The sequence below is a fragment of the Cheilinus undulatus genome, linkage group 23 (genome assembly GCF_018320785.1).
Source record: "Cheilinus undulatus linkage group 23, ASM1832078v1, whole genome shotgun sequence".
Classification (NCBI taxonomy): domain Eukaryota; kingdom Metazoa; phylum Chordata; class Actinopteri; order Labriformes; family Labridae; genus Cheilinus; species Cheilinus undulatus.
The window spans coordinates 16,068,505-16,087,754 of NC_054887.1; the positions used below are offsets into that span (position 1 = coordinate 16,068,505).

Here is a 19,250-nt window from a genome sequence, read left to right on the forward strand (position 1 = left end):
GTGCAGAGGTGTAGAAAAAAAGTATTGTTTTTTTTCACAGGGGAGGAAAATAAAACATGACTAGATATTTTTATTTCATGAACTCTGAGATAAAAGCAAATCCAGCATAGCTTTTGAAGAAACTTCAATTATAATTTCTAGAAGACTCCAGCTGAAGGAGTTTAGCAAAAGAAGAGAGAAAAATGAAGAAAGCATGAGAGAAGGTCACACTCTAGAATAGAAAAACATGCATTTTAGGATTTTAAAATCACTTCTCTGTCCAACACAGTAGCTGTAATTCTCTCCAGCATTGTGTTTGTTTTTGTGGCTTCGTGCCCTCTGAATGGCTGTTTACATCATACTCTGACCCACGCATACACTTGGCTGATTCATGGTCCCTTCACGGAGATGGAGGTGGTAAACAGTAGTATTTCTGAGGCATGTTGGCCAGGCGTCTGTTATTGTTTTATTCTCTGGCTGTCAGACAAGCTGAGGAGAGGAGGGGAGGAATGTTTTAAAAGTGACTAGACAAGATGTTTATGAGCTGGAGCTTCACACCCAATAAAGTTTATTTCCCATCATACAGACCGTCCGAACAACATCGAAACTCACTTCTCATTGTATAAGATTACATAGACTTTGCGTCTCAGTGTTTTCACAGTCAACACCAGTTTTCTGGATGATGAATCATCCAGTCGACTGAACCCACACATCCCCATATCAGTCATGGGAACATGAGAACAACTACAGTCACAACTTTTCAGAGTTTAGGTCACTTTTATGGTGCTTTATTTCCTATTTTTATTTACCCTGCTTTAAAAACTTAACAAAACATGGTCATAGGGCATCTTCTTACAGGATCAATGAAGTTCAGCTTCTGAATAATAACATCAGCACCTCAATGTTCCAAGTTCTCTCAGTTTCCAATATTATACCTTTAAAATTACACAATGATATGGAGCAAAGTTTTGAGGGAGCAGTTTTTAAACAATTATTTCATTTATGAAGGGAAAAAGCCACCCTAATCTACCTGGCCCTACATCTAATAACTGGTTGTGCCACCCTTGGCGGAAACAACTACAAGCAAGCCTTCGCAATAACTGGCAATGAGTATGTCACATCACCGTGGAGGAATTTTGGCCCACCCTTCTTTGCAGAATTGTTTTGATTCAGGCAAATTGGAGGGTTTACGAGTATAAACTGTCAATTTAAGGTCATGCCAAAGTATCTCAATTGGATTTGAGTGAGGACTTGGACTAGGCCACTCCAAAATCATCATTTTGTTTGTTTAAAGCCCTTCAGAGGTGGACTTGCTGGTGTGTTTGGGTTCAGTGGTCAGAAACTGACGGCTGGACATTCGAGAGGCATTTGGCTGCTATGGTGGGGTGTTTTGGGCTCATTTGTTGCAGATCTTTACAATGGAGCAACCTCGAGCGTGGGGCAGGAAGTGACATTCCTTAGTTTGTGGTGTTATTTTTAACTTTATTCCCCTCCCTATCCCCCTTACCCTAACACTAACCTTTAGGGTTTGGTTGCCTAACCCTAACCGTCTTTAGTTTGTATCCCGAGAACCATGAGTGATCGAAAGCATACCTCATTGTCGATCTATTGATGGCTCCTGGCATTTATATCCCTTCCAGACGCAAAACCCAGCATTTATTCAGTAATGTCGCTACCAGTCCTTCATTTTGACACTGGAAGTAAAAGACAACTTCCTGTTAGCCTATCCGCCAATCATGATCATTATCTGCCAGTTTGGAAAGGAAAGAAAAATTGTGCTCTGTGGCCCAAATAATGAAAAGATCATATTTGCGCTCTTAAAATGGGAATCATGCACATTTCAGTCTTTAATTCATGGAGGACACGTTAGTCATATGGCCAGCCATGATCAGCTGATGGCCCGCTGATCCAAATTATCGCCTCCCAGCTCCCACAGCCAATCACAACTCTCTTACAAAAGTAAATATGATGTCCTTCTCACCAATCTCTGCTTGCATCAATGCTGATGCACCACTCTGCTGCTGCTGCTGCTGCTGCTGGCAACTAAACCTCTTCCAACCCAGCCTCCTCCTTTTTAGCATAAAGGTTGTTGCCCCCTTGTATTAAGATTGGTGCTACTATGGATTAATTGCCTTTGAACTAATTTTATTGTACTCAGTAGAGTGTATCCATTGATATGGGTGTTTCTAGCTATGCACTCCCTGGAAAGCATCCTGCTTGACAAACCCAGAGAGCATCTTTAGAGCAGAGCTCTCTCCAATCCATTTTGTAATAAAATAGTTAAATGTATGACAGGAGAGTTCCTGACTGAATTTTGGGAAGTCAACCACTCCTTGGAAGATTCACCGCTGTTCCAAGTTTTTTCCATTTGTGGATAATGGTTCACACTGTGGTTTGGTGGAGTCCAAAAGCCTTAGAAATGTGTTTGTAACCCTCTCTATTAGATGTCATCTGATCTTGAATTTCTTTAGATGGTGCCATGATATGTTGTTTTTCACTTTGTCAGGCAGGTTTTATTATGTTATTTCTTGATTCGACAGCAGCAACAAAATCAGGAACATTTCTTAGTCCCCAAATAAGTCATTTAGTGTGACAAAAACATAAACCATCTAGTGTTAGGAAGGCTCCATTCCCCACTACTCTTCCTTCACCAGTATTTTGTCTTGGCTTTGGTGGTTTTGTGTGATTAGTGTTTATTTGATTATTTACGTCCAGAAGCTGTTTGTAACCCTGCTGGATGGAAAAATGTGTTTTTAAAGAGACGACCTGCTGAGTGCCTTGGCATCGTTGTAGACTTCATGACGCTCTGACCTGGACTCCAGCAGAGCCATCCAGCCCAATAAAAACAGAGTATAGTTCCTCAAGTGTGGCTCCACTTGCACTCTGCAGCCTTTGGTTTATGGGCTCTGAGGAGGGGAACTGGGGTTAGGAAACAAGATAAATTATTTCAATTGCTCTACCCCAGCTTGGCCCAGTAAAACACACATAAGTTGTACGAACAAATGCGATGAGTTGATCCCATTAGATAAGCTTAAGGGGGGAAAATGAGAAAATACTCCCATAACCATATTTGAAGTAGTTTGATTCAGCTCCTTGAGGGATAGAAAAGGAAAAACACGTCAGCTGATGATTTACAGATTTGTCCTTTAAAGCACACATTCAAAAGCTCAGCTTAGATCTATTCCACAACTATTCAGTGTGTGATGACAGACAGCAATGACAAATAATACACTATATATACGATGATTTAAATGACAACAGAGGTGTGGACTCGAGTCACGCAATGTTTTTATTTATTTACTTGATTATTTTTTTAAAGTAGGATGTGTTGCTTCCGTCAAATTCAAAATGAGCTAATAGTTTTTAGAAATGGTAAAATTTTGCAGTTTCAATATCTGATATGTTAAGTTTGTTTGAGAATAAAATATGGGTTTATGAGATTTGCAAATCATTGCATTCTGTTTTTATTTACATTATACACAGTGTCCCAACTTTTTTGGAATTGTGGTTGTAATAAGCACCTGTGAGCTTGATGCGACTACAGGCCCATGTTTTGATGAGAGCGGTTTATTGTTGAAGGGATCACCGAGGCTGCATGTAGCTTCAGATGTGAAAACAATGCCCATTGTCCCTCTCTCTTGTGTTTTCAGTCTGTTTTGATGCATTTGAGAGAGCAAAAGGAGGCAAACAGCTGAGAGAGGAGAAGTAGGACACTACAGAGCTCGATGAATCAGATGTCAGCGTGTGAAAGTTATTTCCATGTGAACAGGGGGTATAAGGAGGATTACAGTAAACTACGACATGTTCGTCACTAAAACCACAAAAGAAATTGATGAATTAGTAGAATTTTTTTTTTACATTATTTCTTGACTCAAGACTGTGTTTATCTGTTTTTCACATGGCTGTCGTATTGTATGAATACATCAAAATTATCTATAAGTGTGTGGAAGGTACCCTCCATCCCTCATCTTTTGTGACATCACAAAAAAAGCTCAATGTTATCTGACAATGCTGACACAGAAGCAGCATGGCATAAGACATGGCAACTATGGGGGAGAAATAATTTGTTAACATTGTTGACAAAAGTCAATGGCAATACTTATCACGATGAAACTGATAGTAGGCCTAGATGATTTGTTGGTTACTTCAATATGTGTGTTTTTTATGCATACATGGCGATGTTTTCAAGCGCGGAGACTGAGCAGGAGAGAGACCTCGTATCCTTACTATCTTTGCTGAGAGCAGTATTCCTGGCAACCATTACACCATGAAGAGAAAAGAACACTCCAAGCAACTCGAAAAAGGTTATTGAAAATTGCAAGTCAGTAATCTGACACGCCAGATGGATTATTTCAAACATCCATCTGGAAAACCTTCCATAGACAGAGTTTGGGAAAAGGCAGAGGCTTTGAAAAAAAGGACGAGAGTAGGGGGAGACAAAGGGCGGCAAAGGGTCACAGGCCGGATTTGAACTCGCCCACGTACATGGGGTCCTGCCCTGTCACTTTCTAACTGTGCCCAAACTGTTCAGATGGGAGCTCTGCAAGATGGATTCGCCAGTGAGAAACAAAGAAATGGGCCAATCCATCTACTTTGCAAGGTCAGCAAGTCAGGGGACCGATACAAAAAAATTCCAAGGCACTGAACTTCCCCAAAGTTCAGTTAAATCCATCATCAAGAAATTAAAGGAATATAGCACATGTGTAAATCTTCCTAGATCAGGCCATCCTCACAACCTGAGTGACTGTGTAAGAAGGAGACGAGTGAGAGAGACCACAGACACCCATGACTACTATGAACACCAAACAGTGTGGTGCCAGCATCATGCTGTGGGGATGCTTCTCGGCAGCCGGCCCTGGAAGGCTTTGAAGAAGATTCATTTTCCTGCAAGAATGGAGTAAATTCCACACAGACTCAGTGCTGTGATTGCAGCATCTACTTATACACTACTTAAGGAGGGCACTGGGAGGCTAAATGTATGCTTGTTGTCTGTATTTCCCAAACAAGAGTTCAGGCATGCATGTCAGACATCATCAGCCTCACCACCATGTTTTACAACCACACTCCTCAACCAAAGCTTATGAACTCCTCAGCCATCCCACTTTACAGCGTAGTACTTGAGCTGACCTCCTTAGGCATTTTAATGTCATCCTTCCGCACTGAAGAGATCCCAAAGCATGTTTTCATACAGCTGATTGCTACTGAGAAGGAATCTTTCTTGATTTGCAGTCAGCAGGAAACATATGGTACATGTTATTGTGTTAGCTACTGTAAAAAAAAAAGTATAAAGTGCGCCAGTTGAGGCTGAGCGGCTGCAGCTTTTAAAAGAAACCAAATGATGATGTCTGCTACTGACTTATCTGTGAGAGTGACGGTATTTAAGCCAGACCAAAAACAACCTCGTACTGTAGCGTTGACTAGGAAAACAAACCGAGTAAGGGAAGAAATTATGGAGAGTACAAAACTACTGACAGGCTGGTGGAGAAAAACATTAGAAAGCAGCAACAACATACATGATGGTAGTGAATTTTAGATCATTCTGCACCACAATAAAGGACAAATCCTGTAAATCTGCCTGTGTCTAACTGCAAATGATCCCATTTATGATATTTCAAGCAATTTTAGAATATTTTTCAAGCATCAAATTAAGAGAGGAATGTAAAGACAAACATAACAGTCTGGTTTACCTGACTTGCCCACTCCTGCTCTTCCAAAGACAGCCAGCTTCACCTCCGGGCTTTTGGCCATGACAGCAGCTGCAACCAGGAAGGATCAGGGAACCAATCAGCAAGCTCCAAGGTCAGCCATCCATCCTCTCGTCCACACAGGAGGAAGCAGCGTCTGAGGAAAGGGGTACATCCAGTTTATGTGTAACTCGATTTTCTAAAAAACATTTGAAAGTAAAACAGAACTGCTACCAGATAAAACAGCAGAGCACAGATCAGTTTAATGAGAAAACATCCAGCTGTGTGAAGTCGTCTCAACAATGACCCAAAGCCTCTGCTCTGAAGCAACTGTTGTTGAATATAATTGAAATCTAAATGTGTCGCTGCCTTCCACTTCTTTGGAAGTAGTAAGCGACACACTTGCTCTCGAATGGTTCATTTCCAATTAGTTGCAATAGCTACTGTGATAATAAAACAACAAACGCACAAGGCCAAGGCTTTTGATTTCATTAAATTTATGCACAGCTAGCAGCAGCCTGATTGTGAGGTCTGTTTGTTACTGGATGGTCATGAAGTCACAAATGTAGCTGCAGAAACTGTGAAAGAATCCTGATATTTTTAAGAAAACAAGGGAGCTCAACATCACACAACAAACATGAAACCTCAGACTTCTTACAGTCATATCTGTTATTCTAAATCTACAAGAAATACATTTCCCTTTTTTATGAACATATTTACATTTGAAAATTAAGAGATATTCTTTCTTGTCTATGTTTACAGTGCATGTGAATAGCAGGTTAAATGATTTAAGTCAAATCTCTAGGTAATCCGCACCAGAATTGACAGTTGGTTCAACTTTAGTTCATATTTTCTATCAGTTCAGGCCCATAAACCTGTCAAATGCTCTGTCTTGACTGCAACCAACCACCAGCTACTGGTAGTCAGCTGTTTTTATTGACTACTGTCAGCCTTTCACAATGCTTCTTAATCCGATGTAAGCAAGAATGAACAGATAAAATCAACAGAATCTCATAGGGACACTGTGGTTTAACTAACTTTGGTCTATAACGGTGCTTCCCAAAGTGTGGGCCAGAAGTACAGTAGGTAGGCCACAAGAGGTAATTTCAACCAAAAATCATAGAAATTTAAAAAAGACAAAAAATAACAACGTTTTAAATGATCACAAAATTAGTATTGACATAAAAATGAAGTTGCATTTAAGAGACTAGCTTAAAAATAACATGGGATCACAGCATTGGCAGGTAAATGATGTGATTTGCAGATAGCCAGAGTTGCTAGCATTAGCAGTGCTGGCACCACCACCATCAATCCTCTTTGGAAGACGATTCAAATCTAGTTTTTGCAGAAAATGTTTTAAAAAGTACTTATACAATCACATATCCTGCTTAAATATATCCACCATGTTTAAGTAATGATCAGTCATCAGAGGTAGTTTCTCAAACAGCGCTTGAAACTTCTTAACTCATCTTTCTGTAAGGGACTGAAATGAAAAAGAGCAAGAAAAATGTGAGAAAACTAAAAGCAGACTTTTAGTACGCTCACTCTGGATAAATAAAAGCTAAAAAATGTGTTTGTATGTGGCAGTGCCAAAAACACGTTAGCCAGCTTCAGACTGGTTGAAGTTATGAAGTGGCAAACTTCCAGCTCCTTCCTTCTTCATCCACTGCAGCACCAGCACGAATTCAGAGTTTAAACTAACCTTTTCCTTTTATACCAACGCACACACGACCATATATGGTGTTGCTGTGTGCCGCTTGGTGTGGAGGTCAACCATCCATCACTGTGTCTCTCTCAGCAAGGAAACAGTCAGCGTCTTTAAATATTATTAATGTGGACTTTAATCCACAAACCAGACAGGGCTGTCAAAACAGAGCATGATGCTGCGATAATGTGGTCATTCCTATTAAAGTGACATTTCGTTCCATCGTGCCAGTTTAGTTTGGAGGTGCACTCCTGAGACTTGATATTCTTTTCCATCTAAGGTGAATCATTGTGCACCATGCTATGAAGGCCACAGCTTCAACTCAGTTAGCCAGAATCTTTAAAGTTTCTTCTTTCTCAAGTCTTAACATCACACAAGTCCTCAAAGGCATTAAAACATCAATGAACACCAGGATAATTCACTTTTTGGATGCAGCAAAATGCTTTATTCTGAGTTTTTACATCCTTTCCCATGGCTTGCATTCTGCTAGTTAAGGCCCAGATGCAGCTCTTTGGGCTAGCTAGCATGTTAGCATGTCGTATTAACGAACAATACTGACCTCCCTACTGTTTAATTTCTCAGAGATTCAGTGAGTGAGCAGCAATGAAAACTTGGTGTTGTGTAGTTTCTCCTGTACCCCTGTTTTTCATGGTCCTGAAAGAAATTATGAAAAGTTTGCAGAACAACAGTCTCAGGGGGGCGTGGGGCCCTGTCTGCTCTGATGTTAAAATTAATTGTCTGGTGTACCTTAAAAAAAAAAAAAAAAAAAAACATGATTAGAAACACGTCTGACCTCAAAAATCTAATCAGTTCAAGTCAGTGTGTGTAAGAAAACCTTATGACTGGAGCCACAGTTGGCAATATTTGGTGTGGCTCAGCCAGATCTGGGTCTTTCACGAGCTCAATCCCGCGCTTTAACATTCTCATCTCTAATTGCAAGACGCCTCATCTTGTTTAACTGGAAGTCCAACCTGCCACCTTTGTATAGTCCATGGGTCAATGATGTTATGGCCCACTTGAAGCTGGAAAAGATTAGATATACAACTCATGAGTTGGTGGAGGAATTTTACAAATTATGGCAGTCATTCCTGGACTACTATGATAATGTATACACTAAAGGGAAATAATTTAGTGCCTTTTGCTGCCTTCAATGGAAATTTTATGTAATTACTGCCTTATGTATTGCCCTGTTTTGTTTCATACTATTTTATTGTAATTATTTTCATTATTTTCATTTTTCACGTTCTTTTTCTTTTCTTTAAATGTATGTATCTTTATCCTTTTGTCGGCCAGTCTTCGGGGAGGGGGGTGGTTGGAATATCGTTTGATGTTGTAGGGAATCTGTTCTGTTCCTCATCTTGATGTTTTCAAAAAACCAATAAAAACAACTGATTATATTAAATGAACTTTACCCCAGAGAAGACAGCCGCTTTCATAGATCATGTTCACATATGGCTTCTTCTTTGCATGATACAAATTTAGCTTGCATTTGTGAATTGGACAGCCAACTGTGTTGACAAAACAATTATTGCAGGATGTGTTCCTGAGCCCATGCAGTGATTTCCAGGACAGAATCATGCCTGTTTCTAATGCAGTGCCATTTGAGGGCCTAAAGATCACAAGCATCCAATTTTGAGCTTCAGTATTGTGTCTTATGCACAGATTCTCTAAATCTGATGATTATATTATGTACGGTAGATGTTTCAATATCAAGTATGTTGTTTATTTTCTATTGCAAATAAAATATGGGTTTATAAGCTTTGCAGATCATTGCATTCTGGTTTTATTTTTTTACACAGCACCCCACCTTCTTGGGTTTGGGGTTTATGTGTCCTACATTAAAATTACCATGCTAATTTGGTAAGTCTGTTAACAGCACTTTCCAAACCATGGTGGTCCATCTGTGAAAAACTGTGATCCCCTGGAGAATCATGAACCAACCTCCACTGATTTTAACAGAAATATACAGTACAGCTGAAAAACCCTTAAGTGTACAGAAAATGCAGTGTTTTCATGGAACATCTTTGGTCAACTTTCATAAATGTAGATGAAAATTTAAACAAATTATGAATGAAATAGTAACAGCTTGTACAGCTCCATTTTATCTCAACAGACTCTCTATTTCCCTGCCATGCTACTGTCAGCAGGCACACACCACTGCAGTGTTGCTCTTCTCTCCCACGCAGCAGAAGGGAAACACCAGCAAGAGAGGAACACAGCAGTGTTTCCCTACTGACGTGGTCATTACTCTTCACATTTTGCCATTTATGGTCTCCACCCACTCCACCCACCACCATGACTCCCTCTCTCACAGCCACATGCCTCAGTCATGTAAGGGATTTACGGAATAAAAAGCCTCAGACAGGCTAGTGCTGTTGTTATCTGGAACTTTCTATCTGAGAACAGAATGTAAGATGTTCTAATGAGAGTTTAATAATGCTAGAACATAGGGGACAGGAGGGAATCAGTACATTGTGACTGTTTATACATTGTACCACAGTACAGGGGTGCCATTTATACAGTCACAACAGTTTTAGGGAAAGCCGATTCTCTGGGCATGTTTCTACAGGAGATATGGGGAGTTAAAAACACCCACTGAGCCATCAACATTCAACATTTCAAAGGGCAGTCCAGTATTTTGATCAACAACAGCATACCTGTTCGCTACCTTTGCATGGTCTGAAAAGATGATTATGATCGCCTCTATCTGAGCTGCATCCAATATAGAGATGGACACACCCTCTGTATTCAGCCAAGCTTACACTGAAATCAGGCATAGCTCCACTGAAAGTGAAAAGGCCTAGACTTGTTGTGTCTTCAAGCAGCACATAACTACTTTTTAAATCACAAACAAGTAGATATCGATCTTGTAAGCTTGAAAGGAGAGCTGGAACACGGATTTACAGTCTACTTAGGAAAATACAAAATTAGCTTGTTTCAAACACCTGTTCAGCAAAACGGTTTAATCTGGACCCTAGGCAGTCGGCACCAGAATTACCAGTTGGTGAAACCAAATTAAAGTTATCGTTTGACTATTTAGTCTCCAGCCAAAATTCTGGCCATTTAGAACAACTGCTGGACATTTGCTTTAGATAGCCATGTGACCAATAACCTGCATTTAACAGCAATAAAACATAGAAATCAAGACTGGACATGGGAAATGACTGTGGAAGTCATTCTTTTATTTGGCTTTGTGTAAGTTGACTAAACAAAGTCCAACACTGTTCAATAGTGAGCTTTTCCTTAGACACATTCAGTCAGTTGCACAATATACGCCGTTAAATGCACAGACAACAACAGCACTTAGGTTCACATTAGCACCATTAGCTCGAAGTTAGCCCATTAGCACATGAGCTGCTGCCATAATTTAGCAACTTATAAAAGTCAGATAACATCCTCCACTGAAAACACCAATGACTTGTCCAAACAACTAACTAACCAATGCTCCATTAACTAGACACCACCTTAAACCAGAAAATTCAGTCCTATTGTAGATTGTCCCCAGTTAGCCCTCATAAACTGATGATCTCGACTGTAACCAACCATCGTTGTTTCTTTAAAATAGTCCCAAAGAACAACAAAAGCGTCTACTATGGATAATTCGTTACAGTCCTCCTCTCATTAATGGTTCTCCCAACATTGCTGCTGCTGATTAGACAGGACGCCCCGGGTATGAACACCTAGCTTTGAGGAAGTGAGATGGTACTCTCGCCATCAGCCTCAAATGGTCCATGCCTTTCTACATAGCATGGTTCTGTGTTGAATACAGATCAGTTTTCTCTAACAATTGGTCATAGGTAAATTTACCCACTCATCAAAGTCCACTACAACTCTCTGCTCGTCCCAGGGCCTTCCTTGTCCTTGTGTACCACTGAGTTTATTTCCCCTTTGTTTAACCAGGAAAACCTCATTGAGATTAAAAATCTTTTTTTCAAGAGTATCCTGGGAAAAATTTCCCTGCATAGTTTTCAGTAGCTCCAAAGTCCCCCATAGATAAGCTTTGTTTGACATCATTCTTATTGATCACATGACTGGTCATCATCTGCATTAGCCATGTGCTGCCTGACGTAGATAAATAACCCCAGCAATGCACGGGATGTAGATTGTAGCAAAATTACTTTGAGTTTATATTAAAGGATTCTTGCAACCTGTCTTCTAAGTTACACATCCTATAATACATATTTATTCACTATTTACTTATTTGGTAATTGGCATAGTTTTCAGTCGGATATTTTGGCTGTTGAAATTTTTATCTGCTGGACATCAGCCTGTGAAAACAGTCAAAGACCGCTAAATACCAGTTCACAGGAACTCAGACCTAAATAATATTTTTGATCAGTTCAGTTAAGGCCCACAATCAGTCAAATGTTATGTCTAAACTGTAACCAACTGCCCGCCACTGGAAGCCACTTGCTCTTTAATCGAGTGTAAACAAGGCTGAACAGAAAGTATCATTAGCATCTCATAGGAATAGCACAGTTTAGCTCTGTTTTGATATTGAGAATAGTGATAAAGTTGTCCACAGGCTCTGCCAGGTTATACTTGTATATAACTAAAGGTAAACATATTTAGCACAGGAATGTGGACGTTAAACTGCAAAGAGGATTGAAGGCTGGTGGTGCTAGCTCTATTAATGATAGCTAGATTCAGCAGCCAACTTTGCACTGTTACAGCGACACCTTTAGCTTAAACCTAAAATTCAAGGATGCAATTTCTGACAAATTTGGCATTAATGCACATTAGGACTTAGAGCTTTTTAGGGGCTGTAACTCTTTTAAAGCATTGCCTTTTACAAAAAAGCCCTGTTTGTTTTAATTTAGATAAGCATGTAAACACATACGTCTCTATTTAATTGATATTTACCTCCGCCAAGGAGGTTATGTGATCGGCAGGGTTTGTTTATTAGTTTACTAGTTTGTTTGTTTGTTTGTTAGCTACATAACTCAACAAGTTAAGCACAGATTTTGATGAAATTTTCAGGAAATGTCAGAAATGGCATATGGAAGAACTAATTAGATTTTGGGAATGATCCGGATCACCATCTGGATGCAAGAATTTTTTTAAGGATTCTTTACTACTGGGAGATAGGGCTAATGGCAGAGGTCTGCGTTCTCCGAGAGCTTTTCTAGTTATTTATGCATCTATTTGACACCCATTCACTTAAAGTTTTCTAATAGTAACACTTTAAAGAATTAAGAATTCTGCTAATCACACCACCACAAAAACCATCTCAGCCCTGCTTCTTGACCCACCACTGTACTTTCACTGTCCGTCAGCTGTACACATCATGTAGGCTTGTAACTGCCAGGCATTAGCTCTAGTTCATATTGAATTACATGATTAAACATACATAAAATATATGAGACAGCAATATAGATTAGATCAATGGTCCAATGAGCTAAGTAATGAACCCTGTGCCCTCTCTGTATTACCACAATTGAGCTATTTTCCCTCACACGCCTCTGCTCTACAGGGACTCCTTCCAAACTGTCACTGAGCACATGTATATATATTTCTCCTCTGTGTGCCCAGCTGCTTTTTGTGTCATTTTAAACCTGAGAAATGAATCTGGGTGGTGGTGCTGTGGTTAAAGGAGATTACAGACTTTTGAGCTCCAAACCGAGGGAGGAGACCTGCTGCACCACAGGCTATAGAAAGACTGCAAACCACAGGCCTGTCATCAAAATACATACAGTGGACTGGTGCTCTGCCTTTGAGGGAAACCAGTGAAACCAGTAGGGGGAAGAATGATACAGTGCCCTAGTCATACAGAGGAGCGTATTTTTAGTCACCTAACAGTGAAGCTTTAAAAGTCCTGTTTAAGTTGTCATTAAAGGCACGAGCTTAAACTCAATAAGCAAAAAAGATTATTAATGGTGTTATTCCATTATTCCTGCTTTTTGACCTCTAGGGTTAGGCTGTCCCAATTCTTGTTGGATTAGGGGTAGGGCGAAGTGCTATGTAAATCACCCAGAATGCCTTGCAAAAACACTGGGTATACATGAAAATTATGACAGCAATCTAATATCAAGGTAGAAAATTTCACCACTACCCCTTGTAACTCTTATTCAAGGGGCAAGTGGACTCTCAAATCCAAGGCTCTTCACAAGATTTTGGAGCGTTTTTGAGAGAATTGGTGCCCATTTATTCTGTAGAGCATTTATGAGGCCCCACTGATGTTGGACTAGAAGGCCTGGCTCGCAATCTCCGTTCCAGTTCTTCCCAAGGGTGCTTGACAAGGTTAAGGCGAGGGCTTTGTCAAGTTCTTCCAGACCAAACTCATCAAACCATGTCTTTATAGTCCTTGCTTTGTGCGCTGGGTCACAGTCATGTTGGAATAGAAAAGGGCCTTCCCCAAACTGTTGCCATTGCAACTTCACAGTTATCCCAGACTCAACCATCTGACTGCCAAACAGAGAAGCGTGATTCATCACACCACAGAACATGTTTCCACTGCTCCACAGTCCAGTGTCGGTGGGATTTACACATCTCCATCCAATGCTGGCATTCTACTTGGTGATATGAGGCTTGCACAAAGCTGCTCGGCCATGGAAACCATTTCATGAAGGTCCTGCCGCACATTCTTTTTAGTTTGCATCAATGCCAGTGGAAGTTCAGTTCTTCTGCTTTGTGGTTGAGTTGCTGTTGTTCCTAAACTCTTCCACTTTCTAATGCTATCACTTACAGTTGACTGTGGAAAATCCAACAAGGATGAGATTTCAAGAACCAAAAGCTTTGCCTTTCAGCTCAGTCAAACAGTGAGGACCAACACCTGTAATACTACTGATGCTGACCAATCCACCTATCAGTTAGTCCATTCTACTCCAACAATGATGAGACAAATAAGTCTTTATGAAAAAAATGTTTCATTACTAAAATGTACTCGTTATCATGGAAAATTGGTTTCAAACATATAAAAGGATTACTGTCCTCTAATGGCAATGGTACAAAACAACACAAGGTGCGTTCAAGATATCAATCGAGCACTTCTAATCAAGAAAGACTGCTTCCAAAAGTACTAATAAGGTGAATTCTGTAATTCTGATTCATAATCATACGTTAATCTAAATGGCAAGAATCTTGGGAGATATTCATAGGATTCTGTTCAACTGCCCTCAATTTGAGATCTCTGTAGATGATTTAGTTGATCGAAATGCGCCGTCATGTATGCATGATGGCTGGGAGGTTCTTTAACTAGTACACAGATAAAGTCTGTTTTCTTTTCAAGTCTCTTTATAGGTCACTCTCACAAGCTCCTTCAGGACCGTGGGTTTACCCTAGACCTTGGTTTGGCAAGCAGCAGTGCAGGACATGCTGACAGATCCTAAATCCCATTGAGATGCAGGCCATTACATAACACTGGAAGCTGCACATGAATGCCAATTACATCCTCACAACTAACAGGGGAAGGACGATGCAGATAATGCAGCAAAGTACAAGAAAATCTCTCTCTAGAAAATCTGTTTATTACAATTTAACTCTAAATTTACTGAGTGCAAGGATTAGCCTGATTTTAAAATGCAACATTTTAGAAAACAAGAATGTAACACAACTGAACTTCAAGGATGTAATTGTCTGATTAAAATCATTTGCTCAGGTACACTTTAAGTATCACCAAATGAGACACAGCTTGAAGTGAGATCAAGTAGACATTTTCCACATCAACCCAATACAACATAGCAGGGCTGGGCAACATCATAAATTTTGAGCTCTATGAATATACAACTTTTAGGCATCTAGAGCATGAAGGCTTCATCTCTGGAGAGAGAGAGAGAGAGGGCTGGAGATGGGGGGCTGAGTCAAGCTTGAGTCATGTCGACACACGTGTGTCACTCGGCAGCCTAAAGCTCAATGGCATTTCTTTCGTCCAGGCCTTTTCACACCTATTAACCAACAGACCACATGCAGCTTTCAGTCCCATGTATTGGGACATATACAGCACGACTAGGGGCGTGTGGAGACCCTACAACTCGCTCAGATAGTGCCCTAGGTCATGTTTACTCACCATATCCATGTTATTTTTTCAACAGATTATCTTCCAATGTCCCTGGTAATATGCAAGGACATCCAGAGCATGACAGGGGGTTGTGTCAATCCTCTTTCCCACCCGATGGTGCCCTTAGGTGGCTTACTCACCACATTTACATCTAACTTCAGCCTAAATTTTTGGCCCAATAATGCCAAAAAGTTCTGCACAGTACTGTATATTCAAATAAGATACAAGGTTTAACAATAAAACCTTTTTCGTTATATATTTAGTTGATAATGATTCTGGGAAAAAAACAGATGTGCGGCCTAATGTTAAGAAAAAGATTTTATACTGAAAGAACCACTAGCCGTAATAAAGCTAGCATTAGTTCATGCAGAACATGGTAGTCATACACCCAGCTGTGATCAGCTGATGGCCCTGCTGATCCCACCTCCCACAGCCAATCACAGCGCTTTCTCTCAACACAGCAGTTCATTTAAATATAACATAATTGTCACTAATCCCTGCTTGCATTAATGCTAATGCACCACACTGCTGCTGGCAAAGCTTAACCTCCTCCACCTCAGCCACCTCCTTTATAGCATAAAGCTTGTTGCACCCTCATTTTCATATTCATGCTACTATGGATTGATTGCTTTGAAACACATTTTATTGTATTCATTATGCATTGTCATAAATGTATCTATCCATGGGGGTTTCTAGGTAATCGCTTAATCACTCCATGGAAAGTCAAAGCATGCTGCTTGACTAACCCACTGACAGTAAAATGGTCAAATGTATAACAAGAATGTTCTTGAATGAAATATGATTATTGATCACAAGATAATCTCTTTGAAATATTGAAGCTAGATGGAGATCTATCGTCCACTTAATTAGGAAGCAATTATGTTATTAATTACATTTTTAATACTGATAAAAATCGAGGAAAGCCACAAAGTATTGGTAAAGTCTTTTTTTATATCAAAAAATGCAGGCACACTCCTCTTGTCACTGTTTAAATTGCATAAATATGTTGGTTCCACTTGAAAAATTTGGTACAAGGGCTGCCAGTTATATTTGTGCATTTTTTTGTTTCAATTTATTTTGAAAATAACGGTTTCTATGTGAAAAACAAAAATTCAATTTAGACAGATATCAAAGCAAAGTTTAAAAGTCAGTATTTGTTATCATGTGGGGGTGTATTAGTGCCTATGGCATGGGTTACCTCCACATCTGTGATTGCAGCATTAATACTCAGGGGTACATACAGGTTTTGGAGTAACGTGTGCTTTCATCCAGATGAGGTCTTTTTTAGTTACAACAGCATGGCTTCATGGAAAACGGGTAGAGGCACTAGACTGGACCTGTCTCATTGAAAATGCATGGTGCATTATGATGTGCAAAATACAACAATAGCAATTCAATCAATGCTGACCAACTTGAGATGTATATCAGGCAAGAATGGAAAATAATTCTACTTTTGATACCATAAATCATTGAAATAATGATTTTTTTTTTATCATTTTGAAGTATATTCTGCTTAAAGTATAGAACATTTTGTCAACCTTGATGTACAGAAATGTTGACAATGCTTTTGGACAACTTAGACAACAGGCTATGTAGGAGTTTCCTCAATTTTTGATACTTGAAAACAAAATGTAGTACTTCTGTTTCTCGCCTTGAATCAAATGTATATTCATATGGTTTGATTTGTATTAGAATCATCTCAAAGTTTCCAACGCTGATATTGTGACTATATTTGGTATATTTTTACAAAGACATATGAAGATCTATATCTTATATTGACATTTAGCTAAGAAAAATCAACAAATAATATTTGATCCATATTGCCCAGCCCTATTATCCGGATAAAAATAAAACCTTCCTATCCTGACCACATGTTTCATGATTTTACTTCCCTACTGTACTTCCTCAGAGGAAACGAACACCTTGAACACCGGCACTAAGACTCACCAGCAGCCGCTGAATGTAGTGAGAATCTCCCGGTGATGCAACGCTGATGGATGGAGAAAATCTTTAAAAAGTTGCCAGGTCCTCCTAACAAAAATGATCCGTGTGACCTTCCCAGGTGTCGCAGCGTGCCTCTGGATGGAGCTTTCAGCTGGATGGACAGACGGCTGGATGGGAAGCCTCTGTGCGGACACTGCAGCTCTCCGCTGGATGAATGAGTCCCTGAAACAGGAGGTCAGTGGAAATACACGGAGCGGAGCTGCTGGAGTTGTCGACACTCTGCTGCTTATGACCGGGCTGCTGCTACTGCTGCATGCCGCTGCATGTTGACGCTGGAGGGAGACGGCGACCTCTGGTGGCAACCAGGGGTGATAACAATCAATGCTGCAGAGGGGGGAAATCCCACAGTATTCACATCACATTTGATCTAATCAAACAAAATTAATCTGAGAAAAGATTTCAGAATGAAGCCAGTTTACCATGTTGATCAATCATAAACCTACTTTTAACTAGTTATTTTGTTAAACTCCTGTGGGTTTCACCTTTATTGGCCAAAATGCATTTTTTAAATTATCTTAATTTATCAAGAAAGAAGAGCCGTTCACACCTACCTAGCCTTAGGTAATAAATTAATTCCCCTCTAAATCTAATAACAGGTTATGCCACCCTTAGTGGCAACAACTACAAACAAGCATTTGTGATAACTTTTTAGCTGGATGCAGTTTTTTCTCAGTCCTTTTGTTGAGACCAGATGTTGTTCTGGGTTCTTCTGACTTCCTGGATGAGTCATCGATGTGCTCTTAGAGTAATTTTGGTTGGCTGGCCACTCATGGGAAGGTACTCCACTGTTGGAAGTTTTCCCCTTCTGTGGATAATGACTCTCACCATGGTTCACTGGGCCTTACCACTTCAAAAACGGCTTTGTAACCCTGTCCAGACTGATTGAATTTCTTTAGATAGTGGCAGGATGTGTTGTTTTTAGAGATTTTTAGCTTACTTCACTTGTCAGACAGGGTTTCTTGATTTAACAGGTGTGGTAGTAATCTGGGTGTGGATAGTGAAATTGAGCTCAACTTTCCAAAAATGTGGCTAATCACACACACAATTTATTTTCCCACAAGACAATGACCCAAAGCATAAGCAAAACACAGAAATGGTTTAAAGACAACAAGGTGAATGTTGTGGAGTCAAAGCCCAGACCTCAATCCAGTAGAGCAGTGTTACTCAACCCTGCTCAGCCAAAGAGCCAAATTGTTGAAAATTACATCTGAGCCACAATCTGAGGTGAAAAGTGGCAAGAATGGGTTAAAGCGGCAGTAAAAATAAGTTAAAGGTGGCAAAAGTGGTAAAAAAGCAGCCAAAATTGGTGAAAAGAGACAAAATAGGCGAAAAATGGCAAACACTGGGAGAAAAGTGGCAAAAAAAAGGGCAGAAAGTGGCAAAAATGGGTGAGAAGTGATGAAAAAATGAGTAACAGGTGGCAAAAATTGTCAAAAAGAGGCAAAAATGTGGCAAAAAATGAGTAAAAAGTGACTAAAAAAAGGCAAAATCAGCAAAAAGAAGGGAAAATTGGGCACAAAGCAGTATAGAGTGGCAAAAGTGATATTTAAATGCAAAAGACAGCTTAAATGGGGGAAAAGTGGATAAAAGTGGCAAAATTGGTTGAAAAGTGACAAAAAGAAATGGGCTAAAAAGCAGTAAAAATTGAATAAAAGTAGCAAAATTGCAAATAAGGGCAATGGAAAAATACAGACAAAAAATAAAGGTTGACAATTAAGTTTGACAATTTAAGCCTACTGTATAAGTGTGGGAAACAAACTGATTACAGTGACTTGGAATGGATAATTTCTGAGGTCAAAGTTTCCTTGAGGTTTTCCAGGGTAATAATGTGTCAAATTAAGACTTAAAAGAGCCACAAATCATCACCAAAGAGCCACATGTG

At 39.8% G+C, this 19,250-nt stretch overlaps 1 protein-coding gene across 1 annotated transcript in view; it reads right to left on the reverse strand.

Moving 5' to 3' along the window:
• rerg (RAS-like, estrogen-regulated, growth inhibitor) overlaps window positions 1–17,561 on the reverse strand; it is a 56,448-nt gene extending 38,887 nt beyond the window's left edge. Inside the window, exons 1-2 of the mRNA XM_041781387.1 lie at window positions 17,312–17,561; window positions 5,667–5,820 (exon numbers count right to left, since the gene is read on the reverse strand). Coding sequence (XP_041637321.1) covers window positions 5,667–5,727 — 61 coding nt within the window. The 5' untranslated portion in view covers window positions 5,728–5,820; window positions 17,312–17,561. The remainder of the gene's footprint in view (window positions 1–5,666; window positions 5,821–17,311) is intronic.
• Between the last annotated feature and the right edge of the window lie 1,689 nt (window positions 17,562–19,250).